Source organism: Pinus tabuliformis, chromosome J, assembly GCF_031772625.1.
Source record: "Pinus tabuliformis cultivar Carrire ecotype Pingquan chromosome J, CPIR1, whole genome shotgun sequence".
NCBI lineage: Eukaryota > Viridiplantae > Streptophyta > Pinopsida > Pinales > Pinaceae > Pinus > Pinus tabuliformis.
Window position 1 is genome coordinate 338974630 of NC_142295.1, and position 27054 is coordinate 339001683.

The 27054-nt window shown below is 40.6% G+C and overlaps 2 protein-coding genes across 2 annotated transcripts in view; one reads left to right on the forward strand and one right to left on the reverse strand.

The window, feature by feature from the left end:
* Positions 1-27054, reverse strand: part of LOC149227118 (uncharacterized) — a 286071-nt gene that overhangs the window by 37694 nt on the left and 221323 nt on the right. The window contains exons 12-13 of the mRNA XM_089380413.1: positions 2086-2157; positions 1860-1925 (exon numbers count right to left, since the gene is read on the reverse strand). Of these exons, the coding sequence (XP_089236539.1) occupies positions 1860-1925; positions 2086-2157 (138 nt within the window). The remainder of the gene's footprint in view (positions 1-1859; positions 1926-2085; positions 2158-27054) is intronic.
* On the forward strand, positions 21942-22627 carry LOC149227119 (uncharacterized). Its single transcript, XM_089376852.1, has 2 exons — positions 21942-22301; positions 22424-22627. Exons 1-2 carry the CDS (start codon positions 21942-21944, stop codon positions 22625-22627), a joined length of 564 nt encoding a protein of 187 aa, XP_089232978.1.

Here is a 27054-nt window from a genome sequence, read left to right on the forward strand (position 1 = left end):
CAAATCCCACAACTCTACACCATGCGTAGGCCCAGCCAGTGACCCTCTGCACACTACAAAAAAGCAACAAAAAGCCCTCTCCAAACTCACTTTGCTTCATACCTGCAAATCACCCAAAAAATCTAGCAAGTATCAAGGTAATCACTCCTCGAAAATCCCAAAAACCAATATGCCTTGTAGCTATTTATCCCAAGAATGCGTGCACCTTCTTCTGCGCCCAGTCTACTCCAAATGATGGCCGAATGCACTTGTAAATCTCCTCGGAATGACCCCGAGATGTAGCAATCGACTCCCCTAGGGTGGCACTGGAAGTCCACCGAAAATGGAGGTGAGATTCTCGCCCGAAAATCTCTTGTGCTAAAAAGCACAATGTTAACTTGGCTCAACAGCTCAAGCAAACAAGGGTTCAATTCAGAGTTTGGCAAAAATCCCAAAATGAAGTCTTCCACCTCTATTTATCCTTGCTGCCCCTCCTCTCTCCATGTGGGCTCCACAAATCGAACTCCCTTCTCTCTTCCTTCCCACAATTACGAGTTCTCCTAAGGGGTGCGAATTCCTTCTTGGAGTGGCCCCTACATTCCACTAACCTTTTAATATTCGTTCTTTTCTTATTTTTGGAGCCTTCTTTTATCAAGATGTCAAGTGGGGACCTCCTAAACCACTTTTTCCTAAGTCAAACATGTCAAAATGTGAAAATTGTGCAAAAATGTATTTTTTAACAAAACTTGCAAAGTGGGGACATCACACTCTCTCCTGTACAAGCTTCAGGCGATGAGCTTTGCACACTGTATAAGTCAGAGAAATTCGGCCTTGGAGATTTCCTCAATCTCCACCCTTCAAAATGCCAACAAACTCCTCCTACAACCAAAGGGAAAAACTCTCTACAAAGCCCAGGATCTCTAAACCACAACTACTGCTCCAAAATATATACCATGAACTCCTCTTGCACCCAGGAAATGCGCATAACTGATCTAATCTCCTACAATAAGCTCAAGGGAAGCCCTGAATTGGACTCCCAAACTTCCTCACTAGGGAGAAACTCGAAGTTCTTCGAAATGAGGGTGGAACGTCCGCTCAAAATTCCTGTGCTAAACAACACGTTTCTTGTTCTGCTAAATAGCCCCAAGAGAAGATGAAAAGTGAAATGAAATAGTCAAAAGATAATCCACAATATGAGTCCATCGTCCTTTTATAATTTTTTCTCATGCTTCTAGACTCATTTTTAATATTATTTTATTGGTGGGGACCATTTTCCACTAAGTTACTTTTGCTGCCATTTTAATAAAATAATTATTTGCCGCTATTCTCCAACAAAATAATACTAGGCACCTTTCTCAAAAAATATTTGCCTCTTTAATTAATATTACTAAAATTGGTCAAAATTCCTTAGTGACTCCCGTGCTTACAAAATTGGAGATATTACAGAATCTCATCATGAACGTTAAAAGGGTTGTTGGAGATAATAAAAAGTACTTAGATAGTAAGATTAAGCATGCTTTATGGGAAGACTATATTACTAGATGAGGTACAGTGACAAATAAAATAAGGACAAATATGATAAGCTGATCAAACCATTGGTTGCAAAACTGACTTTTCTCCCATCAAACATAAACGCCATACATATATTTTGGCAATCCTCATTGTACATATTAAATTAGTCTCTTATGGTAGGAGCATCTAATATGCATATGCATCAATCCAAAATCCTGTGAGAAATATGCATATCTATGTGGATGGGCATTCATATTCTATCCAACAATCTAAGAAATAAGAAAACAAATGAATGTATGCATATGTATTTATTTCTTGTTTCTTTGTTAATGTCTATGAGAGAGAGAAACGGAAAGAAAGAACTTTACAGGTATGCAAGGGATGCACTCTTTTGGGAAGGAAGTTTCCCTGATAAACGGTTATCTCCAAGCAACCTGCAATTATTGCAATGTAAGCTATCTCACAGGTGATTTAACTCGTTACCTGCCATATATTAGGTTTGATAGAATTTTCAGAGAAAAACATTGCAGTTCACATAATTGTGAGAATATTTTTGATTGGAATAAATATTATTTGGTCCAGTAATACACTTACAAAATTGTCAGAGTGCTCAAATTTTGGAGTGAATCTGGAATTCCTCCTGTAAAATTATTAAAGCTCAAGTCCCTATCACAATAATATGTTCACGTAAGTAGACATGCAAGAATAAGACTTGATAAAAGTAGTCAACCTAAGGACCGTATATTATAAACTAGATTATGATAATTTTCAAAATTCAAACTTCCATCCACCTATGCTCTAGATAAGAAGGCTATCTTTCCTTGCTGTAGAAATACCACACTCAGTTCATGTAATGCTTTCCATATTCACCGAAAGAAATTGAAATACTGAAAGTGCAAAAAGAAAATGTTTAGAAGTGATATATAGAAAACATTAAGCAGTAGGACATTCCTGCAATACACACTATTATATTAGCTTCCATTCCCGAAACATAACCTGTATCTTATTGTACAAGAAAAAGAATGATGCTTAACCAGATACAGTATCAGCATTCAACGTCCTATTAGAAGCATGCTCAAGCTTGGTTCAGACAAGAAAATCAAAGTAACAGATGTGAAGAGGAGAAATTTTTTCAGCTTGATTCAAAATAAGCTTATTTTCAGATTATGTTTAGACATTGGAATTATATCTTAGTTTATATTGATTTCATAAAATCTGGAACAATAGTAAGGAATTGACCATGATCAACTGAACATTAACAGAGTGATCATTGAAAGACAATCTATAATTCTTTCAAGCAAAATGTCCCCCTCCCCTTATAACAATTAGGCTAATGTGCCCAGATTTAGCATTACGAGGATCCATTAGCACAATTCAATTTGCTCAATTTTCAGCAAAACAGTTGGAATTTAAAGTCATCCAAGACCTCCACCTAACCCGAACTATTGTGTGCACTGGTGTGCATCCACAAGCGCAAGCACAAACACAAATGTTATTAGCAAGAATTGACTCTTAGTAGACTTTATACTAGCTACCCATTCCACTGACTAGGCAACCCACACTTGACTAAAGGTATAAACAATTGTAAAAACACTTATTAGGTCAATATATTTATATTTCTATGATTTGTGTAGTAAATGCTATAAATCCACTCGCATATTTTTAATTGGTCAGTGGCTGGTTATTAATAGTTTGCAAGTCATGTCAGCAAGATCAAAAGTATATGATTGTACCTACTATCAACAATTAATCCTATAGCTTTGAAAATAGGTGCATTATATGTGATAACTTGCACCACATTTTCTGGCCCTACTTGTTCAATAACAGCAACTAAAATTTCAGCAATTGAGGATGCTAGCGTCACCCATACCGATTTTGCTTCTTTGATCCTTTAATCTTTGAGCATCATCTTGCTCTCTCTTAAATGTAACCCTCACTTATGGATTTTTAGTATGTGCACAAACTTCAATACCCTTTATATATTCATGAAAAAAGTGAGCCTTCACTCTTGTGTAACAGCCCTTGAAGGTCCTATCAATTTTACATAAATTACACCTCCATTCCCAAGTACCCCCAACACTCATTTTCTTGACTTTGGTAACATACTTCCAAAGAGGATATCATTCTTTCTTCTTGATTCCTTGAGAAGCTCTAGGGGCACTCGAAACACCACTTTGAGAAGCTATGAATGCTGCAAAAGCAGAAAATAAATCCATTCACCCAAAAAAACTACTGCCCATGCCCTTCTTCTTGCTATAAATGCACCAAAATTTGCTCCCGATGCTCCAAAACACAACTGGAATGCTTGCAATTGCTGTAGGAAGCTCCTCTTGCTGAAGAATGTGTGAGAAATGAGTGAATGAAGTGTTTTTTTATAGAAAGGAAGAGACTTTTAAGGTTTCTAGAGAATTCAAATTTTATTATTTTCTAGAGAACTCTAATTTAATTTTTTTAAATGAAATTACCTTAGGAGTGAATTAGTTTTAATGGAAATGATAAATTTAATGTTTTTGGGCCATAAAAGATCCCCATGCCTTTCTTGGACACTTGAGCAAGCCCACACAAGTCATTGAATGCGTCAAAATGCCATGGAAATAGCCCCAATACACCACCGTCTATACCACACGACATTTCAAAATCGTGAAGCATCTTATAGTGCAATCGACAACATTTCAAGGGCATTTTAGTATTTCAACACATTTAGGCACTGGTACGCCTATTGGGGTGATGTTTCTTGCATCATACATCTTATTTTTTCATACTATCCTTACTACCAAATTTTATACCTGACAAAAGATGGATCTACCTCAATGGTTAGCAAAATTTTATGATAAAGTTAATTTTCTAGGTATGAGGGGTTTTCCCCATGATATAGTTGGGTCACATGATAGACCCAGTTTTCATGGATATTGGGAATCAATAGAAAATCACCTTTCCACATTTATCAAATATTGTAAGAAAAATGACTTCATGATGAATTTGGAAGGATCTACGATGATTTGGTACAAAAGCCTTGGAAAAAGCATGTTTACATATTTTATAGAATTCCTAGAACCATTTGGTGTAAGATGGGATTATGATTTAGGAAGTTGGCTTCCCCTTGTCTGAGAAATAGAAAGGCTATATATTTCACGAAAACTTCAAAAAGCATTAGAGAAATTTTGAGGTTAAAAATGGGCCTCAAAACAAAAGAGTACAACAAAAATCAAATTTATAAGAACCAATAGGATTCAATATGATGATGTCAACCATGGGGATGATTCACCATTTTTGTAGTAAAAAAATAAAAAACTATTTTTTCAACTTGTATTTTCAACATAACTCCCTATGATTTTACTCAAATTTCGAGCAGGAGCACTCATTGAATGCCGAATTTAATTTTTCATCCATGGAGTACCCATGTTGCATAATTTAGATGAACTCTACTACATGAAAAATGTAAAATACATGAAAAATCACATTTTTTTCATGTATATCACATTTTTCATGTAGTAGGGTCCATCAAAAGTATGCAACATGAGTACTCCATGGATGCAAAATTAAATTTTGCATCCAATGAGTGCTCTCGCTCGAAATTCGAGTAAAATCATAGGGAGATAAGTTGAAAATACAAGTTGAAAAAAGTTTTTTCTTTCTCCTCCAAAGATTAATGAGGTAATCTAATCTTATTTTATTATTTCCACTATTATTTTATAGTATTACTTAGGAGGCCCATTTTAGACCTCAAAAATTCTCTAATGAAGGCCTTGGTCATTTACCTTCAAGTCAAGACGTCAGTGAAGAAGAAGAAAAAGCAGAAGATTTCCATGAAGAGGTTCATCCTTCTCCTTCATACTATTAGCCAGCGAGCAATGACATGTGGGTTTCCTATTTGAAGTCTTAAAGAATTCATTAACAAAGAAGATATTGAGACAGTGGAATTAAATGTGTCATTTCAAGAAGAAAATAATGGTAAAGAGTCTTGTCACGCCTCATGTCAATAGTGTCACGCCTCATGTCAATAGGGGTACATACAAAAACTTTTGGAGTATTTATCACCACCATTGTAAGCCCAAGATCACAGGTCAAAGCACTGTAACAACCATGGGAGGTTTTGTATTAGGTATCCCAACTTGTGTCTTGTTCTCGTTGTCTTTATTTTGTCATCTATTCAGAGCATGGTTGGTCCCCTATAGATCATTTTGGGTTTCTCTTGTCCTGTATAGAATTGGAGGGCCTTAGGTGAGTCTACTTGAGGACTCATGGTTTTATGAGAGCTTTCTTTTGTAGAGGTGATCACCATTGTATGGGCCATTCTAGCCTGCATCAAGGTGCACCTATGTCTTACCACATAGTTAGAGTCTATAGAGTTTGTAGATGACCTTGGATTTGGTGTAATATCTCTCTGACAACTCTCATGCATGAGAGTCTCATATTCACAACTTTCACAGTTCCCAAGGTAGTTCATGGTTTCCAATGCAAAGTGCTTTCCAAGGTAAAAAAGTCAACTTGGTCTCAGATTGTTTAGTTTGATGAGAGGAATCCATTCCATGTCGAACTTTTCCAATCAAAGGTGGTTGGGGCTAGTTATAACTTGGTCAAACTCGGTCAACAAGATTCCAGGTGGAAGAACAAGGGTAGCATTGGGAAGAATGATGCAATGCATTGCATCAAAAATGATCACCAAAATGAGAGGAACAATACCCAAGTGTCATATTCACAAGATTCCTTAAGGCATTATTGAACTAGCAGAGGTGGAAGATGGCATGGGAGAGCAGGTGATGACATGGCAAAGCTAGGAAATATTTGAATATTTTCAGAGAGACCTAGTTTATATCATGGCCATTTTAGCCAAACCCAAGTGCTAGAAATACCAAATTGTCCAAGGCATTGAAGATCCAATGAATAGGTGACCAAGTCGAATAAGTGAAGGGAAAAAGTCAATCTAGATGTTGGAGAAGTCAACTAGCCATTTGGTGGTCTAACTAGCCGTTGGAGACTTCATGGACCAAGAAGTTGACTAATAGACCAAGAAAGTAGTCATTAAAAGACAAATTATTCCTTCAGATGACGAAGTTGAACCTCCCAGTGAAATCATACATCTCAAAGGACCAATTTGAATTTCTTCAAAGGCAAGTAAGTGGAATGTTGAGCAACAAAGGTGCACTATTTTCCTTCTTTGACCGTATCGGTCCATGAGCAAAGGGATTTTTGGACTAAATTAGGAAATTGAAGCCAAGATGACCCATTAATGGGAAAATAAAAAAAATTGTAACTTGTGGATGACTAGTAAAAATAATTATTTGAGGAGTCCAACTAGCCATTATCTAGTTAGTATCTAGCCATTAAAAATGTTCTATAAAATGCTAGCCTCCCTCTTGTAATAGTTGCTGTTGTCATATGAGATTGGTGCCGCAAAATGATAAAGAGCTTCATTTTCCCAACCCTTGTTCATCTTTTTTGTTCATTGTGTGCAATGGCTTTTCCTTACATTTCTTTTCTTGATTAAATGTATCACATGGATATAATCTAGTATTCAATTTTAATAAGTAAAATTGCACAAGTTAATTGGTTGAGCCACCAAGGGGCTACAAGTCAGGTGGAGGGGGGAAACTAGGGGACACCCCTACTTTGTTCACTTGTTTTGTAGGTGGATTGCTTTGAACAATTGAACCATTCCAAAGGGGAGATTTAATTTGGGGAAGTTCATATTCATCGTTCACTCAACTTGATGACCAAAAAACGCCACAAGAAGGGGTCACTCCAAGTTTAGTTTGAAATTTAAAGAGGGTGCTATGTCAATAGTGGGAGTGAATTCTCTTTCAAGAGACCAAATTCACTCCCTTGATCATATACAAAATCGACTTAAGAAAATATTAGTTTCACATCCCAGCAAGCTGAGGTAATCTTGGTGTAATGTATAACCCGCAACCACTCTTATTTACAAAATACTTTTCTTTTACTTTTTAGCATTAGATTAGGACTTAATTACTTGCTGGTTTTTAACTGATTTTATCTTATTAGCAAGTTAAAACCTTGGAGAACTCGAGTTTATTGTTAGATCTAATCTAAGGTGAGTTACATGGTTTTACTAGAAATATTTTACACTTGTACCTAGTTGAAATCTTGCAAATCTCAACTTGTTTATTGGATGTACCTTCTGAAACATGCGACAAAAATCAAAGGCTACACATTCCCAAACAGGTGAGTACCTTTATGAAGTCTTATTTCAGGACTCTTATGCTTGCTGATTTTACATTTTTTAGAGTCAAATATTTAAGTTTCCAGCCATAAATAAATCACATATTAAATTTGGAAATTATTTAGGCACTTAGCCCAGAGGGATATACTCCCAATCAACAGAAAAGGAAATTTCCATTGTTGGAAATTGACTTTATTTGTTGTTACAATCTAATGAGAGGCCTCACAAACCTCATGTTTAATCCTTAAACTGTCCCATCCCTAGAAAAAGCATCTAGGAGTGGTGTGTAACTCATATAGTGGCTGATTTGGGCTCAACAAGTTGTTGTCGTTGTGATTTTATGCAGACTTTATAGTCTGATATAACAGGACAGCAAGTTGTTTTGATGCATAAGTCCTAAACCAATAGTCCAACAAGAAAAAGAATAATATATTTGGTTAGGATAGTTTCAGAACACCAGAATCAACTGGTCACACAATGTACTTTCTAGTATTTGATGTCATTTAACCTGTTGTTTAGTTTTTTGTTGCACAGTTGTAGCCCGAAAGAGCTAGACAGTCTCAGAAATTAATACTTCCACCTCACTTTGACCCCATCTAAGGCATTGGTCTTGCTTTGAGTTGATTGGGGTTTCAACTAGGACTCCTCTCCTAACTATTTAGTAGGTTGTTCGGTCTAAAGAGCAGGGTTTTGGGCTGAGGTGACACTAGGTCCCTACACTTTGTGTGCCCATCTAGCAAGTTCGTCAAGACCCTAGCAACCCTGCTAATTGGATTGGTAACAAGTTCCATCTTATTGAGGATGAAAAAGTTATGGTAGATACAAACCAGGATATTTTTGACCATGCAAATAAAAAAGATGAAGAAATTAATAAATCTTCTTGTTTTCCCCTCAAGAATGAACAAATAATTAAAGAACAAGGATACAAGAAGAGCCTTGATGTTAGAATCATTCATGAAACCATCCACCCTCATCCAGATGAAAACACATGTTTAACAAATTTCCTTCCTTTCCAAGAAATTGAATTGCATGACACATTTCCTAGCGTTTTGGAAAAGGAAGATTTAGTGAACACAACCTAGTATTGAAGAAGGTGGGGAACATAAAGAACCTGAGTCTAATGATGCATTCGTTAAGGTTGATAGATATATATGGGACTTGTTACTCACCAAAACATGCGTAACCTATAGAAGATTTTTTTTTCCTAGCTAGCTAATGGCCATTAGGAAAATTCTGTGGTAAAAAATGGGCGTCAAAACAAAAAATGTACTAACAAAATTAGCTTTAAAAGAACCAATAGGATTCAAGAAGATGATGTCATTCCCAGGGGTAAATATTTTGGAGGGAAAAGAAGAAAACTACTTTTTTTAATTGTATTTTTAGCTTATCTCCTTATATATTTACTCAAATGTCAAGTGTAGACACCCGTTGGATGCAAAATTAAATTCCAAATCCAAAGAGTAACCACCCTACACACTTTTGAGTAGACCAACATGGAACAAAAATGAAAATACATGAAAATAAACGTGTTGACAATTTAAAAATACATGAAAAAAACATATTCAACACATTTTTTCATCTATTGTCAATTTTTTTCCATGTGGGTCTACTCAGAAGTATGCAGGGTGGGTACTCATTGGATGTGGAATTTAATTTTGCATCCAACGGATGTCTACACTTGACATTTGAGTAAAACTATAAGGAGATAAACTGAAAATAGAATAAAAAGAGTAGTTTGTTTTCTTTTTCTTTAAAAAGCATAACTCTTATTTGATTATTTTAACTATTAATGTACTATTTTCCTTAGGAGGCCCATTTTACACCTCAAATCTCCCCTAATGTATATTGATAAACACATGAAATTGTGTCATAGACCCTCCACATATTGCTCCAGTCAGATTTATTTCTCCAATCAGGCATTACTTCTTGAAGGAAGGTGGGTGATCCATCAGTAGGTAATTGAACCATTTTGTAATCATGTTCTTTTACTTGATGTTTTGGGGCATACAAATATGAATCAAGGGATGATATGGTTGATTGAATGAGATTGACTATATTCTTTTTCCCTCATTTCACTTGGGACATTAGTCTTTGACTCCAATCTTGTGGGACCTCCTCTGAGGTCTTAGGGTTATAGGGAGGACACTATTAGGGATGCTCTAACTGAAGTAGTGTGACCATGATATTCACCACTTTTTGTTATTCTCTTTATTCCATATCCATTCTTGAGACTTTGGCCATTGGTCACTAGGCATTGGTACTTTCTCATCCCTATCCTTGAGCCTGAGTTGGAAAAGTTTTCCCTGGAGGTTGATGCAACTAAAATAAATATAAAAGAAAAAGAAAGCTAAAATGAAATAAAATAATAAAATGCAAAAGGTGGTTAGGACAAAAATTAGTGCGTGGGAAAAAACCTAGCATGAGCTTTACCCACCGCATTAGCCATCACACAGTTCCTAAAACACTTGATGCTCCATCCACTTGTATTGTCCCAACCCTGATATAAAAAAACAGCTATGTCACTAAAGGGTAATAAATGCTAAATGATAAATTTCGAGAATCCCCGAATTACTACTGTAGCAAACTGATATTACTTCTCCTACCTGTTAATCCATGCAAGTTATTTTTCTGTGTTCTACTGTAAATATCTAAGTAAATACAATTGCAACCTTCACAATTTTAAATAATATGGGAAACGAGAATATGAGCAAGAAAGAAATAACACACAAGTGACACTGTTATTTTTGGACCAATGTACCTGGAAAAACCCAATGTGGGAAAACCGGTGCAGCAACTGAGGGTTTGTATTATTAAGCAGTAATTTCTGAATACAATCTTTGGATGCCTTGATGGCTATGCAATACAGAGAATCTGACTGACAAAGAGATGAGTGATATGTACCTCACACTATCACTGGCGATCCATCACTGATCCAACCACTGAATGGCTAGCCCCTAGCTGCCTTTGCACAATCACTGTGTTGCTCTGTGTCACAGCTTCTGGGGACTGTGTCATGAAAAATCCTAATCCTCAAGGAACCCTTACTACAGCAAATCTGAATCTACTTCACCTACTTGATTTTAATTACATTCATCAAGTTATTCTTCTGAATATTGCAGCAAATTACTTCTGCAGCCTACACTACTCAAATTTGATTTGCATGAAACAAGGAAATTGGGCAAAGAACAAGATACATGTTATTTTTGGACAAAATAGTCCACGGAAAAACCCAATGCGAGAAAATTGGTGCAGTAGCTCTGAGAGTTTATTGTTATGAAGGAGAAAATTCTAAACAAAAATCTAGGATGCTCAACTAGAAATCCTTTACAAAGAAAATACTAGACAAAAGACTCGTGAAATAATCTCACCCTATCACTAGAGAATCGGTGACTGATCCTCAGCTCTGGGAGGTTCTACGTCACCTTCTGATGGCCTCTGCGTCAAATTGCATCACCCTAGGCAGCGTCTGCGTCACCCCTCTTGGGTATTACGCTGCCTCTCTGCTCTGGATTTTCTGTTGGCTGAGAAATCGACTTTCCTGCCTCCAGTCCCACACACTGGCTTCTGGCAACTGAAACTTCGAATTCCCTCTACAGAAACTTGACTTCCCCTCACTGACTGCACTGCCTCTACGTCAGCACTACGTAGGCCAACGTCAGCCCTCCTCTAGATGTCTTTTGTCATTTCTCTGCCTTGTATTCTTCGAAAATTCCTTCTCCCAGAATCTCACTGCCCCTCTACAGCAAGATCCCCCAATCAATTTTCCTCCTGAGAACTTCTCACCTCAAAAAATCAATTTCCTCAATCCCTCTGTGTGTTTCTAAATGAACCCCAAGCCTCCTTATACTTTTCTTGTTGAGACTTCAACGACCGAGATTAAGTCTTTAATCAATGACTAAGATTAAAACTTGACTTGATCCTCCTTCTAAATCATTCTCACCCATATTTTGATTAATACCCATTAATATTTTAAGTTTCCTACATTTAGACTTAGGAACCCCATTAAAAATATTAATTATTTTAATAAAATACAATCTGGGTGAAATTTCACCAAACGGTTTCTAGGTTCTTTAGAGCTCATGCACCTTAGCCTTTACACCAATTTTCAAGGCTAGATCACATCCGATGCTACCAAAAAATAACACTCCCTCTTAGCGAGGAAAGTGCTCTAGCAACAATGTCCCATTGCACGCTGCTCTATTTCTGAAACATCTCCTTTCCGCATTGTTGCTGCCACCAACACTGCACTGCTGCTACTATCATATTGTTGCCCATGATAATGACACTACCACTACTGCATTTGTACTACAACTCCCTCTCAAATCTTGCATCTGCTATGCTGCTAGCACTGCCACTACTAACACTGCATTTGTACTGCAACTCAGTTGCTGAGAAAAGCAACTGAAAAATAGCCAAAATTAACTGAACTTAAATGTGTTCATCATAATATCATGAATGTTGGAATCTGACTGCTCTAGTCTATGACCCTCTTAATCTTTTGCATTACTACTGACTCCTACACAGTGCCATCTGCATTGCTGCCAACCTTGCTCTGCGCTGATCAACTCCTGGTCTCGAGCTACTGCATCTGTCTCTTGAAACAATCCACTGAATCATCTGACACAATCCATCTCGCTACTGTTGAATCTTGGGCTCCCGTAGCAAGGAATTGATCCAAGAGGTCGACTCCTCAAGGATCCTACCCACATGTAGTCCTCCTGACTACAGCTCAATATCACCCCATCTCCCTCCTGAAGATGCGTGGGCACTCGTGGCAAACTCATCTTCGTCAATCTTTGTTGGAGCACCCTTAGGATCATGTTTCTCATCCTTATCATTTTTCCTCAAAGGACACTAGGATGCATAGTGGCCCATCTTGCCACAACTGAAACATTTCACCTTCAAAATGTCCTTCTTCCACTTCTGCTTATGTTGTCCCTTTGATGCTAGAGTTGTTTTCTCCTCCTCCTCCTTGGTCTTTGTGCCACTCCCACTGCTACCATTGTGGTTGACCTTAACTAGGTCCCTCCTTAATTCTTCTTGTTGAAGAGCTGCCCACATCTCCTCCCATGAAGGTAGTCTTTCCCTACCCAATATGCTTTGGACGAAGACTTGCCATTCATCCAAGAAACCATTCAAGGATATACTCACCATCGCGGTTGACTGAGGAGTGGACCCCACTGCAGCAAGTTGGTTCTTTGGTATCCTGAAGACGTTGAAGATAGGAGTTGACTCCTACTTTCTGCATCAATGTCTGCTGCAACTTCGGCTCTAGGTACATCTTCTGTTGTTCGGAAGAGCCTTCATACAGAGAAGACAAGGCTTCCCACATCTCTTGTGTTGTATCCTTACCCTGCAAGTGTGATACCACATGATCTCGAACTCCAGCGAGAATGAGCATCTTCGCCTTCCCCTACTCAGCCTTATACTTCTTTCTTTGATCATTGTCAGCAGAAACTGCTACAACACTTTTGACGTAGGCTTCGAGATCGTACTCCTCCAGATCAACTAAGATTTTGGTCATCCATATGACATAGTTGAAAGCTCCTTCCACCCTGTCTTGATCTCTGAGCCCATGCAATGCCATCTCACCCAACTATCGAACTGACTCCTCTAGTCACTGCTCAGCAAGTGAGAAATATGAACTTTCTGGCAAAAAGTTCTCTGAGGAGAAAATTCCCCTTCAATGTGTCTTCGCTCTTTTCCGATGGATTTTTTCCCCTGTAGAAACTGCACCCTTTAAGCATTGCGCTAAGGCTCTGCGTCACTCTCCCTACCTTTGCAAACTCATGAACTGAAAATCATACCTCTCTATCGACTCTCTAGAGAGATTTCCTCGGAATCTCTACTTCCCTTCAAGCACTGCGCAATCGCTTCAAGGGGATTCGAATTGCTGCCAAGTGCAGCCTTCGGCCTCTGTGCTCAGCATTGGATCTGCTCTTCCTGTTTCAAAATCAACATTCTAATAACATGTGAAAATTCCTAATCCTAAAGGAACGCCTACTACAGCAAATCTGAATCTACTTCACCTACTTGATTTTAATTACATTCATCAAGTAATGCTTTTGAATACTGAAGAAAATTACTTCTGTAGCCTACACTACTTAAATTTGATTTGCATGAAACAAGGAAACTAAGCAAAGAACAAGATACATAGGACACAGTTATTTTTGGACAAAATAGTCCCCAAAAAAACCCCATGCAGGAAAACCAATGTAGCAGTTCTGAGGGTTTATTATTATGCAAGAGAAAATTTTGAATACAAATCTAGGATGCTCAACTAGCAATCCTTTACAGAGAAAATACTAGACAAAAGACTCGTAAAATAATCTCACCCTGTCACTGGAGAATCAGTGACTGGTCCTCAGCTCTGGGAGGCTCTACTTCACCTTTGATGGCTTCTGCGTCAAGCTGCGTCACCCTGGGCAGCATCTGTGTCACCCCTCCTGGGTATTACGTTGTCTCTCTGCTTTGGATCTTCTGTTGGCTGAGAAATTGACTTTCCTGCCTCTAATCTCACACACTGGCTTCCGACAACTAGAACTTCGAATTCCCTCTACAGAAACTCGACTTCCCCTCACTGACTGTGCTGCCTCTGCGTCAGCATTACGTAGGCCAGTGTCAACCCTCCTCTAGACGTATTTTGTCCTTTATCTGCCTTGTATTCTCCAGAAAGTCCTTCTCCCGGAATCTCACTACCCCTCTGCTGCAAAATCTCCCTAATCGATTTTCCTCCTAAGAAATTCTCACCTCAGAAAATCGATTTCCTCAATCTCTCTGTGTGTTTCTAAATGAACCCCAAGCCTCCTTCTTATACTTTTCCTGTTGAGACTTCAACGACCGAGATTAAGTCTCTAATCAACGGCTAAGATTAAAACTTGACTTGATTCGCCTTCTATATCATTCTCACCCATATTTTGATTAATACCCATTAATATTTTAATTTTCCTAAGTTTAGACTTAGGAACCCCATTAAAAATATTAATTATTTTAATAAAATACAATCTGGGTGGAATTTCATCAAATGGTTTCTGGGTTCTTTAGAACTCATGTGCCTTAGCCTCTCCACCAATTTTCAAGGCTAGAGCACATCTGATGCTACCTAAAACTAACATGCGTCACTCCTTTGGTTGATAGATTTGCCTCTAGAACTTCGACTTTCTACCCTACCGGTCTCACACCCTGGCTTCTGGTTCGGGAACTCGATTCTCCAACAAATTTCGGATCTCCTCTCAGGCTTTGTGTAGTCTCTGCATGCCCCCTACGCTGCCCAGCGTGGCTCTGCATTGCCTCTTCTGGATCTCTCTTTGCCTTCTTTGTGATGTATCCCCGGATCATGAAACTCTCCAACCAAAAACTATCTCTGCCCCTCACTGCAAGAAATCACTTCGATCACTTCTCCAGCAGCTGATGCACTGCTCTCTTCAGAAATCGATCTCTTGATCTCTTACTCGATGTATTTTCCACATGCCCATCAAGCCTCTTCTCATAATCTTCTCGTTGAGAACCAATGGCCCAAATTAGATTCTAATCAATGGCTCAGATCATTTTGGCTTGATCCTCGTCTTCTTCTAGAAGTTTCACCCCCAGTTTAATTAATACACTTCAATTATTTTAATTTCCTAACTTTAGACTTAGGCATCCATTAAAAATAATTAATTATTTTAATAAAACCTCCTCTGGGTGGAATTTCCCAAAACGATTTCTGGGTATTCTGGAATACATGTGTCCTAGCCTCCCTACAAATTTTAAGGCTTAGATCACATCCGATGCTACCAGAAATCAACACTCCCTCTTAGCAAGGAATGTAATCTAATAATCTAACCTATTGAAGCATCACCCTCACTCTGTAACATCTCCTTATGTGTTGATGATGTCTGACATCACTACCCAACAACTACTGTGCAAATGTTGCATCCGTGCTGCTGTTGACCCTGTCATTGCCAACATTGCATCTGCACTGCAAATCTCTCCAACTTCTACTGCTGTTGCAACAACGGAAAAACATCCAAAATACTGAACCAAAAGTGTTCAGCGTGATGCATCTGCCGCTGGAGTTCTGACTGCTGCTAGTCTCTATGTTGTTACTGAAGCTACTACGTTCTTTCTGACTCTGCTCTGTGCTAACTACATTGCTACCAATACTAGCTCTGCGATGTTCAGACTCTGGTGCTCCTAGCCACTGCAATTGTCACTCTGACATTCCTCTGCATCAACTGACCCGGTCCATCATGCTACTTCTGATATGGGATCCTGTAGCAAGGTATTGATCCATGAGTTGGACTCCTCAATGGATCTTGCCCATCTGCAGTTCTTTCGAACTACAGTACTAGATCACCCCACCTGTCCCCTGGAGATATCTAGGCAATCATGGCAAACTCCTCTTCTTTGATCTTTGTGGCTACAACCTGTGGATCATGTTTCTCATTCTTGTCCTCGTTCTTGAGAGGACACTGTGTAGCATAGTGACCAAATTCACCACACCGGAAACATTTGATATTTGAAACATCTTTTTTCTTCTTCTGTTGCTCCTGTTGCCCCTTAGATGCAAGGGCTGCATTCTCTTCCTCCTCCTTAGGCTTCATTCCACTATCGCTACTGCCATCAAGTTTGCACTTGACTAAGTCTTGCCTCATCTCTTCCTGCTGAAGAGCATCCCACATTCCTTCCCAATCTGACAATTTCTCTCTGCCCAAGATACTCTGGACAAACACTTGTCATTCTTCTGAAACTGAATCCAACCGCACCATCTTTGTGTTGATTTGGGGTATCATTGGATGTGCTCTAGCCATGAAAATTGGTGGAGAGGCTAAAGCACATGAGATCTCCACGACCCGAAAATGGTTTGGACAGATTGTACCCGATTTCAGAGATATTAAAATAATTAATCTTTTTAATGGAGTTACTAAGTCAAAACTTACGAAAAATAAAATATTAATGGGTATTAATATAAAACTGGGTTAGAAGGTTCCAAAAGTCATGGATCAAGCCAAATCTAATCTTAACTGTTGATTAGAGATTTAATCTCGGTCGTTGAAGGACCAACGAGAAAAGTATAAGAAGAGGCTTCAGGGTCAGTTGGAGAACACACCAGAGTGATTAGTCAAGCATTTTGTTAGAGCAGGGTTGCTAAGAAAAAGTGAATCAGCGATCAGCAGCGAGGGGCAGTGAATACTAGACAGAGAGGCAGAGACAGTATTGAGAGACCAACACAAAAGCAGGGAGAGCAAGAGCAGCAGCCAATTCAGGCCACGCAGAGCCCAGCAGAGACAACGCAGAGGCCAGAGGGACTGCGTCATCCACGCAGAGGCTATTGGAGTGACGCAGAGGGTCCCAGAGGCTGCGCAGTGCCTCAAAGGGCTGACACAGAGGGTCCTGGGGCTGATGCAGGTCAGCAGGAGGCTGACGCAGAGGCCAGAAGGGCCAGCACTGAGCTTCAGTTGTGCCGGAGAGGGTTTCGTGGGACAGGTTTTCTGAATACCTGTTTTCGAATATAGAGGTATTGCTGCCATGTATTTTTCTCTATCCGGTGAGCCAGTTATGCACCCAGTTGTACTCAAGGAAATACTACATAATAATAAACCCTCTAAATAGTTGCACCGGTTTTACCGCATTGGGTTTTTCCGGGAATATTTGTCCAAAAATAACGGTGTCACTTGTGTGCTTGTTTTCTTTCAGCTCATGATCTGTAGATGTTGTAAATGTATTGTGCTTATTTCAGTATTTAAATGTTTTAAATAACTTGTTCAGAATTTACAAGTAGAAGAAATAAACCAGCAGAATACAGATTAATTTTCTAACGGATAGACTTAGAAAATTCAACATGGTATCAGAGTGTGGTTGCAGATCACAGGAGAGCTGAAGGCATCAGCTAAGCAGAGCATTTGCAACAGAATCAATTGTCCTGAGTGACAATAGTTGATCCTTGCAGAAGTAATATAGGAAGGATTGACGCAGAGGGACTGCATCATCAATCTGGGCCAAAGAGAGGCTCACGCAGAGGCCAGGAGGGTTGACGCAGTTGGCTGAGGGATCTGTTTTTCCAGTGGCGGGATTGCGCAGAGCAAAGAGGCTCAATCCTTCAGTTGCTAGGGTGAAGGAAGCTATGGGCAGTTTTCCGGAGCGAAGCTGGTGGGGTGCTGTGGTTAGAAGAGTACCTAACAAGGCAAGACCAAGGTAGAGGAAGTTGCTGCCAAGGAAGATTTCTAGCTAAGGAATCCGGATCAGTGTTGCAGTTGCACAAACGATTGGAGAAGGGAAACTTGATGGTTGGCAGAAGGATTTCCAGGAGGGAAATCGGGACTCAGAGGGAGTCCAGAAGAGAACTTCCAGATGGGAAGTAGAGAAACTCAGCAGAAGTCGAACCGAGAACATCCAGGCGGGAAGTAGAGAGACTCGGAGGAGTGGACAGAAGAGCAGCGAGATGGCCATGAATGGGCTGAGAGATCAAGACAGGCTGGACGGAGCCAGGATCTTGTCGATTCTAGACATACATCGTATCAAGGGCTTGACCTTGAGAGTAATGGCTATCCCAATTGACCCGATAGCTAATGAAAGGTACAAGGAGGCAATGGCTAAGGCAAAGGGCATCATCCTTGATGGGGTCAAGGATCATGTGGTTCCACATATTGTCGAGAAGGAAACGACAAAGGAGATGTGGGACACTTTGAAGACATTATACCAGCATACTTCTGCATAGAGGAAGATGCTCCGTGAGAATCAGCTAAGGTCATACCAAATGCAGAAGGGAGAGCAGATAGATGTCTTCCTCGATCGGTTGAAGGAGATCCGTGACCAACTGACTTCCATAGGGGCCACGCCGGATCAAGAGTTGATGGTGAGGACCGCAATTAACATAGTCTCTGAGGAGTGGGAGACATTTGCCTAGAGCATACTGGGTAGGGCGAGTCTTCCAGATTCAGAAGAACAATGGGCAACTCTTGGTCGAGAAGAGATCAAACGGCTGACCAAGACGGGGAGCAGCAGTAAAGGGGTCAGGATCAAGAAGGAAGAGGAAGAGGATGCGGCGCTAGCATCTACGGGAAAGCAGGAGAAGAGGAAGAAGAAGGACCTCTCCAAGGTCAAGTGCTTCCATTGTAGGGAACTGGGTCACTATGTGAACTAGTGTCCGAGAAAGAAGAGTAAGGGAGAGGCTTCTGACTCGAAGGTAGCACCAGCGAGAGCAGAGAAAGAAGTCGAGGAGGATGACAATTGTGACATCAGTGCTCATGTGCCACTTGAGAAGAAGTGGGGAGACATCGAGCTGTAGTCAGGAGGATTATAGGCAATGAGGGGCAGGATCCTTGAGGTACTCAACCTCTTGGATTATACCTTGCTACGGGAGCCCTGAAGAGAGAGTAGTAGGACTGGCGGATGTGGGTAGAGACGGATGCAGATGGAGCGGTAAAAAGTACTACAGTGTAGGAGTCCCCGGGCAGCGCGAGGTTAGCAGGCTGCAACAGTGGGAGAGGCATGGAGAGTGTTGCACCCATGCAGGATGACACAGAGAGGTGTGCAATGGTGTGAGATGTAGGGAGTCGTTGCAGTAGCGCAGAGGTCAATAGAGAGAGCACTTGTTAGCGGCAAAGGGAGCTTCAGAATCGGGAGTGTTTCTAGCCTCATAGGGATGTCAGAAGTTGGGTGGATTAGTTACTTACTTCTCAGTAACTGAGTTGCAGTGCAGTAGCGGTTAGTAGTAGCACGATGCAGCATGATGAGAGGGGGATGCAGTGTTGGGAGCAGTGTTGCACGAAGCGCCCCCCCCCCAGATCGAAGCTCCGAAGCGCGCCCCGTACGGAAGCGCCGTACGAAGCGCGCTTCGTGAAATTTTTAGCGCTTCCTGGAATTTCCGAAGCGCCGGCTCCGAAGCGCGCTTCGTACGGTGCTTCGGGCCGCCGAAGCGTGGCGCTTCGGAGCAGGAAGCGTGCGCTTCACACACACTTCCATACGCTTTGGCGGAAAGGGGCACGCCCAAGGGAGAAAAACACATTTTTTTTAATTTCTTTTTTAAGTTATGTTCACTCAACCTTAAGGGGGTGGGTTAGGGTGAGGTTAGAGTGAGGTTAAGGTGAGGAATGAAAAGAATAAAGCCCCCATTCATTCCTCATTTTCTCACTTTGAGTTTATGAGAGTTGGAGAAGAGAAGAGAGGAGAGGAGAAGAGAAGAGAGGAAAGGAGATGAGAAGAGAGGAGAGCTTGGAGGAGTGAAGAAGGAGGAGCTAGGAGAAGGAGGAGGAGCTTGGAGCAAGAGCTTGGAGGACTTCATCTACAAGAGCTAAAGAGGTAAGTTCAAACCCCAAACTCCCTTGTTTTTTTGAAAAAAAATTTGTATTTTTCTCCTCCCTCTCCTACTCTTTCCCATTGTTTCTACTTGCTCCTTTATTTACAGGTTGCCGTTGTCCACCACCTATATCCATATTCCAAGATGGTGTTCTTTTGGCTTCTATGTATCATTCCACTGTTGGTTTTAATGATGGCAAGGGTGAGGAATAGAAGGGAAGGAACAGAAGAGGACATTGGTGATGGTCCTAATAGTAGTGACCCAATGTATGATGAGGAGGAAGGCTTTGAAGAGGAAGGGGATGAACTTGAAGGGGACACTGAAACACAAGATGGGAAAGCTACATCAACACCCTTGTGGAACTATGTGACCAAACTTGATGGGGGAAAGGGTGGTGGATCTTACAAATTTGTGTGCCCTCATGGTTGTCATGGAGGAAAACCATATTGTGGTTCATATACCCGTCTGAGGAGGCATCTTTGTGGGGTGCTGGACAGTGATTGAAAAAAGGGTTCTGTGGGGGTACAAATTTGCCCAAACATTTCAACTGAAGAAAGAAGAAAATACATCCAAATAGAGATGGCTGCACAACAAAAAAACAAGAAACAAAAAACTCATTCTGAATCAAGTGCAACCTCTAAATTTGGTAGTTGCTCATCTCCTCATGGTACTTCTGCAAGCTCTGGAGGTAGAAGAACAATAGGGGATTTCCTTAATGTTGCTGGGAGGGATGATGTGGATGGAAAGATAGTCTGTTTTCTTTGTGCTTGCGGTATACCATTCAATGTGCTTCGCTCTCCCTATTGGCATGAAATGGTAAAGGCCATCAATGAAGCCCCAAAAGGATACAAGGCCCCCAACTATGAGAAAGCTAGAACAGTGTTATTAGAAAGAGAAAAAGCTAAGGTTCAAAGAGCTTTGACACGTTTTACAAATGAGTGGGTAGATTCTGGGGTATCCATTGTATCAGATGGGTGGACAAATATTAGAAACCAACATTTGATAAATGTTCTTGGTGTTTCTTCTAGTGGTGCAGTATTTATTGCATGTCATGACTCCTCCTCCATCACTGCATCTGCACAAAACATTGCAGATCTCCTATTGAAATCAATCAAAGATGTTGGTCCGAATAATGTGGTTCAAGTGATCACAGATAATGCAGCAAATTGTAAGGCAGCAGGAAAAATTATTGAGCGTACTCATCCACACATCTTTTGGTCTGGGTGCCTGGTTCACACATTGAACCTTTTGATGCATGATATTGTGAAACACAAAGAATGTGGGTGGATTGCTGAGGTTTACAGGAGAGGGAAGCAGCTCATTAAATTCATCACAGGGCATACAAGGGTAAACTACTTCTATGGCACTTACTCCAAGTTGCAATTGCTTAAAATTGCAAAGACAAGATTTGCTAGTTATTACCTCACCTTTAGGCGGCTAGTGAAGGTGAGACAAGCTTTAACTAATCTGGTGTGTGCTAAAACATGGGATGAAATTAACACTGACATAGATGGTGCTAATGCAGTCAAGGACACTGTTCTTGACAGTTACTTTTGGGGACAGGTTAAATATGTTTTGCAATTCACCAAACCAATTTATTACATGATCAAGTTTGCAGATTCAGATCGACCAGTAATTGGGGAGGTGTATGAGCAAATGGATAGCATGTTGGGGCAGATTAAAGACATTGTTGAGCCTAGAGATATCAACTTGTACAATTATATTCGTGTAGAGGTGCAAAACCGATGGGAAATGCTAAATGTTCCATTGCATGCATTAGCATATGTTTTGACACCTAAATACTATCATCCATCATGGCTTTCAACACCAGCACCTGGGGGGGGAAGCAGGAGAAAACCACACCAAGATCAAGAGGTTCACCAAAAATATATGGCTGCATTGAGTAAATTAATCCCTGATGAGGAGGAGGCTGCATTGGTACGGAGACAGGTGAGCAACTATACGCTCAACACTGGTCCATTTGGGAGCATGCATGCAATTAAAGATCGAGAGACTTTTCCTGCTCTTGAGTGGTGGAACATGCATGGAGGGGGTACTCCACTTCTACAGAGTTTGGCATTGCGGGTGCTATCACAGGTGGTAAACACTTCTTCTGCAGAGAGGTGTTGGAGCTCTTATTCTTTCATCCACAGTGTTAAAAGGAACAGGTTGAATTTAGACCGGGCAGAGAGCTTGGTTTATGTTCATTACAACTTGCGATTGTTGTCCCATTACTGTGAAGATGCAAAGTCTAATAAAGACTTGTTGATTTGGGACAAGAATCCAGAGGAGCCCAATTTGGAGGATGGAGTGTTGCGACTAGAGCAATTAGAGGATGCTCTTATCCAGGTATGTCCATTTTGGTATGAATTTTCCAATTTTCCCTTATAAAGCATTTCTCTAATTCATGTTTTTAATTTTTTTGTTAACTAGTGTTTTTTTTTTTGCATGAATTTTTTGAGCGATTCTAGGATGATGATGACCGTGTTGATATGCCACCACCCCCACCCCCATCTGGTCCCTTGGTTCCTAGGTTCCATGGTTCAACACCAACAGCAGGGGGTTCTTCTTCATCAGTGTCAGTGCCACGACTTCCACAGGCACCATCTTCTTCATTGCCACCACATGGAGGCCCGCCACCACGTTCTATTCGTGGTGGAAGGAGGAGAGATTAGTAGATATATTCACAATCTACTACTTTTTGTCATAGATTACTCATTAGACTTGTAGACTTGTGAATTTGAATTTTGAACCTTTTTGGCTTGGCGGTGACCAAGTGACATATTTTGTAAACATTATTATTTGAATTTTGGACATGACAAATGTTGACAGTTGCTCACTTGCTAGATAAATCATAATATGCTCTATGTTTTATGTTTTATAATATGCTTAAATGTTTTATGTTTTATAATATGCTTAAAAATTTGATGTATGTTTGTAATAGCTAGAATATAGATGATTGTTGTACATACTAGTAACTACAATGGAATCATGGAATACATGCTAGAATAATAGTCTTATCGGCTCTACTCCCTTCCTTTAGATTATTGGCTTCCAGAGTCTCTAAAGACTATCAGCAACAAGCTAGGGCATTTTATAAAGATCTCAGATGCTAGTCTGAGAGGCAAATACACTTCCTTCGCCCGGATATGTGTGGAAATGGACTTATCTGGGGCACTTTCGAATGCAATAATTTTGGAAGTATATGAAGAGGAATGGGTGCAGGCTGTAGACTATGAACACGTTCCATTTAGATACCATAAGTGCCATGAACACGGGCATCTATATAGGGACTACCCAATCAACAAGCTGGAGAGCAACACGAAAGCCGCTCCGGGCAAGGATCTCGAAGGTTTTACAAAGGTGGGGGGTAAAGGGAAAGGAGGCAAGAGGTACTAAAAGAAAATTATTGAAGACGGACAACGGAACCACAATAGTTTCAAGATCTTAGATGAAGAAGTCGAAAACAATGGGACAAACCAGGAATCGGAGAATATTCCCACTGATAAGGAAAAGGATGCCAATATGGAGGATATACCAAAAAACAGAAAAACAAATGGATGAGTTGCCAAACATGATGGAGCTCAGCAGGGACCATGAGATGATCCCAAGTGAGGCAGGAATGGAGGACCATGAACTGCAGGAGATTCTAGAGAGGAAGAATTTAGATCTAGAAAAGTTTCTAGAGCAGGGAATCACCAAAGGGGTAGACTCACTGCCAAAAGACGATTTTGATAGGGTTCAACAGCTCTTCCTATGGAGATCACAATCGAAGTGTTCTGGAGTCAAAATAAACCATGACAGCCAAGAGAACAGGGGAGTGAAAACGATGGAGGATACACCAATGCTTTCTTCCAAGAACCCGGGCAGGAAAAGAGGAAGAAAAAAACAAAATGAGCTGCTGGCCGAATGTGGGAAACTTAAGATTAACTCAGGTAAGATGAGGGATCTTACCAGTTATTCCTTTACAAACCTTTCTTAATGAAGCTTAAAACCTGGAACATTAGGGGTCTAGGAAGCAAAAGGAAACAAAGAACTCTTAGTAGTAGAATAAAAGAAGAAAAATCAGATATGGTTTTTATTCAGGAAACAAAATGTTCAATGGACAAGATCAGAGAGATACATAGCAAATGGTTAATCAAGTACGAGTATCTAGAGGTAAAAGCGGAAAACTCGGTGGCTGGGATTATTACTTTATGGGATCCTCAAAAACTTGGTATCTTGGTTGCTGAAGCTTCTAAGAACTATCTATCGCTAGTGATTCAACCTTTGGGTGATAAGAAGACCTACATGATCACTAACGTCTACGGTCCTCAAAAACTAGAAGACAAACTTAAGATTCTCACCTCCCTAGAGGAGTTGAGAGAGAGATATCCAGATATGCCCTGGATTCTGGCAGGGGATTTCAATATGATCAGATCTCTTATAGAGAAAAAAGGCGGTACCAGAAAACTAGGCAAAGACTCCATTGCTTTCGAGAACTTCATGGACAACATGGGGCTAGTGGACACAGAGACAACAAATGGCACTTTTACTTGGAATAATAAGAGGGGAGGGGATTCTCAAGTCGCCTCTAAATTAGATAGATTCCTAATCTCAGAGGACCTCCTTATCATAGGCCTTGATATGTTAGCTCTAATCCTTCCCTTTGGAGGCTCGGACCATTGGCCTGTCCAGCTCGAAGCTACCTTTCTAGGTACACCGAGGAACAGACCTTTTAGGTTTGAAAATGTCTGGCTCTCTTATCCGAACTTCACCAGCAATATTGACAAGTGGTGGACGGAAGATATGCTCGTTCAAGGCACTACAATGTTCATGCTACAGCAGAGACTCAAACACATTAAATCTAGGTTTAAAGATTGGAACATAAAAGAGTTTGGCAATATTTTCAAAGCCAAAAGAGAAGTTGAGCAAAAACTCCAGGAGATTAATCAGATCATCATCTCAGAAGGTTTTATCGAGGAACAGAAACTTCAGGCTGACTCTCTTCAGAACGAATGGGAAGATCGATGCATACAAGAGGAGATTTTCTGGAGACAGAAATCGAGCGTGCAGTGGATTAGAGGAGAAAGAAACACAAAGTTTTTTCATAGATCAACCCTGGACCACAGATCTCATAACAAAATTTCCAAACTTAAAGATGCTCAAGGGAAAGAGCTCGTCTCTCACAAAGAAATGTAATCTGTCCTAGTTCAACACTTCCTTAGCATAGCAGAGGAGCCCTGAGTCGGCAGATCTCGGTTCATTACCAATTTCACAAGGTTCATTCCTAAACTTGTCACTAGGGAAGATAACCACAATCTTAACAGGCCAGTGTCTGAAGAAGAGGTTAGTGAAGTTATCAATGAAATGCAAAATGGAAAAGCCCCTGGCCTTGATCATTTCAATGTGGATTTCTTCAAAGCTTGCTAGAAAACAGTCAAACAAGATATCCTTGATGTTGTGGAAGACTCTAGAAGATCCAAAACTGTTTTGAAAGCTCTTAATGCCTATTTCATAGCTTTGATTCCAAAGCAGGAAAAAGCTATGACACCGAACAGATTCAAACCTATAGCCTTATGTAATGTGGTGTACAAAATTATCTCCAAAGCGATCGCTAACAAACTCAAGCCTCTTCTTCCTACTCTAGTATCAGAGGAGAAAACTAGTTTTGTGGAAGGAAGACAGACTCTCAACAACATCATACAAGCTCACGAGGTGGTACACTCTATTAAAAGCAATAAGCAAGCTGGTATGATCATGCAGCTGGATCTAGCGAAAGTTTATGATAAGCTAAGCTGGTCTTACATCCAGGCAGTGCTAAGAGCTTACGGATTCGACCACAACTGGATAAGATGGGTTATGGCCCTTGTATCCACGGTTAGTTTCTCCATTTTGCTTAATGGCTCTCCCTCTAGAACTTTTATGCCCTCTAGGGGTCTCAGACAAGGGGACCCGCTCTCCCCCTTCCTCTTTGTTCTCATGATGGAAGGGCTAGGCAGAGCGATCAAAATGGCAAAAGCTGAAGGAAGAATCCAGGGTTTGAAACTTACCCCGGATGGTGATGCTACTACTCATCAACAATTTGTGGATGACACAATGCTACAGGGCACTCCTATGGTCAAGGAAGCCAAAGCTTTCAAACAAATCCTGAATGCCTTTGCTTTGGCCGCTGGTACAGAGGTAAGCCTTGACAAATCAAAGGTGTTTTCTTTTCAATACCGACATTGCTATTTAAAGGAACCTCACCAAAATTCTCGGATTTCAAAGGGATTATTTACCTTCCAAATACCTTGGAATGCCTCTTACTGACAAACCTTTGAGCAAGGGAGTGTGGGAGCCGGTAATTAACAAACTTCAAGATAAAGTCAGGAAATGGACCTGTAGGTCTTTAAATATGGCGGGGCGCCTTGTGCTTACAAAGGTTGTCCTGCAGGCGATCCCCATTTTCATGTTTTCAGCTCTTCCTGCTCCCAAAGGAGTAATACAACAAATCAGGAGTATTCAACGAGATTTTCTGTGGGGCAAGGGGGAAGAGAAAAAGAAGTGGGCTTTGGTAGCTTGGGACAAGCTCTGCAAACCAAAAGCCCATGGTGGTTTGGGGCTTCACGACCCTAAAATCTTCAGCAGAGTTTTGGGAGCCAAACTGTGGTGGAGGTGGCTCAAGGAATCGGCAACCCCTTGGGCCAAGCTTTGGAAGCAGAAATATGCAATCAATTGGCAGGAGAGGGATCATATCAGAATGTCAGGGCTCATCAAGGGCTCCCACATTTGGAACCTTGCTTGGGAAAACAGACCCATTGTCCAGTAGCATAGCTTCTGGGAGATCCAAGATGGGAACCTTGCACGGTTTTGGGAGGATAACTGGTAGTAGGAACCAATTTTGTTTAGAGAAGGATTAACCGCTCTCAAAAATGACACTGACAACAAAGGTTTACTTATGGTAAGTGACTTCTGGGATCAGGCAAGGGACAATGGTAAATGGAGAATGTGGAAGAATCTTGGGTACAGTGAAGAGAGTCCTTTGAGGGCCCAGGCAGATGCCCTTGCTTTGCACTTGGAGCAGAGAAAGATATTGGTGTCTTCTTCGTCTGACTAATTGAGATGGGGACGAAACACTGAA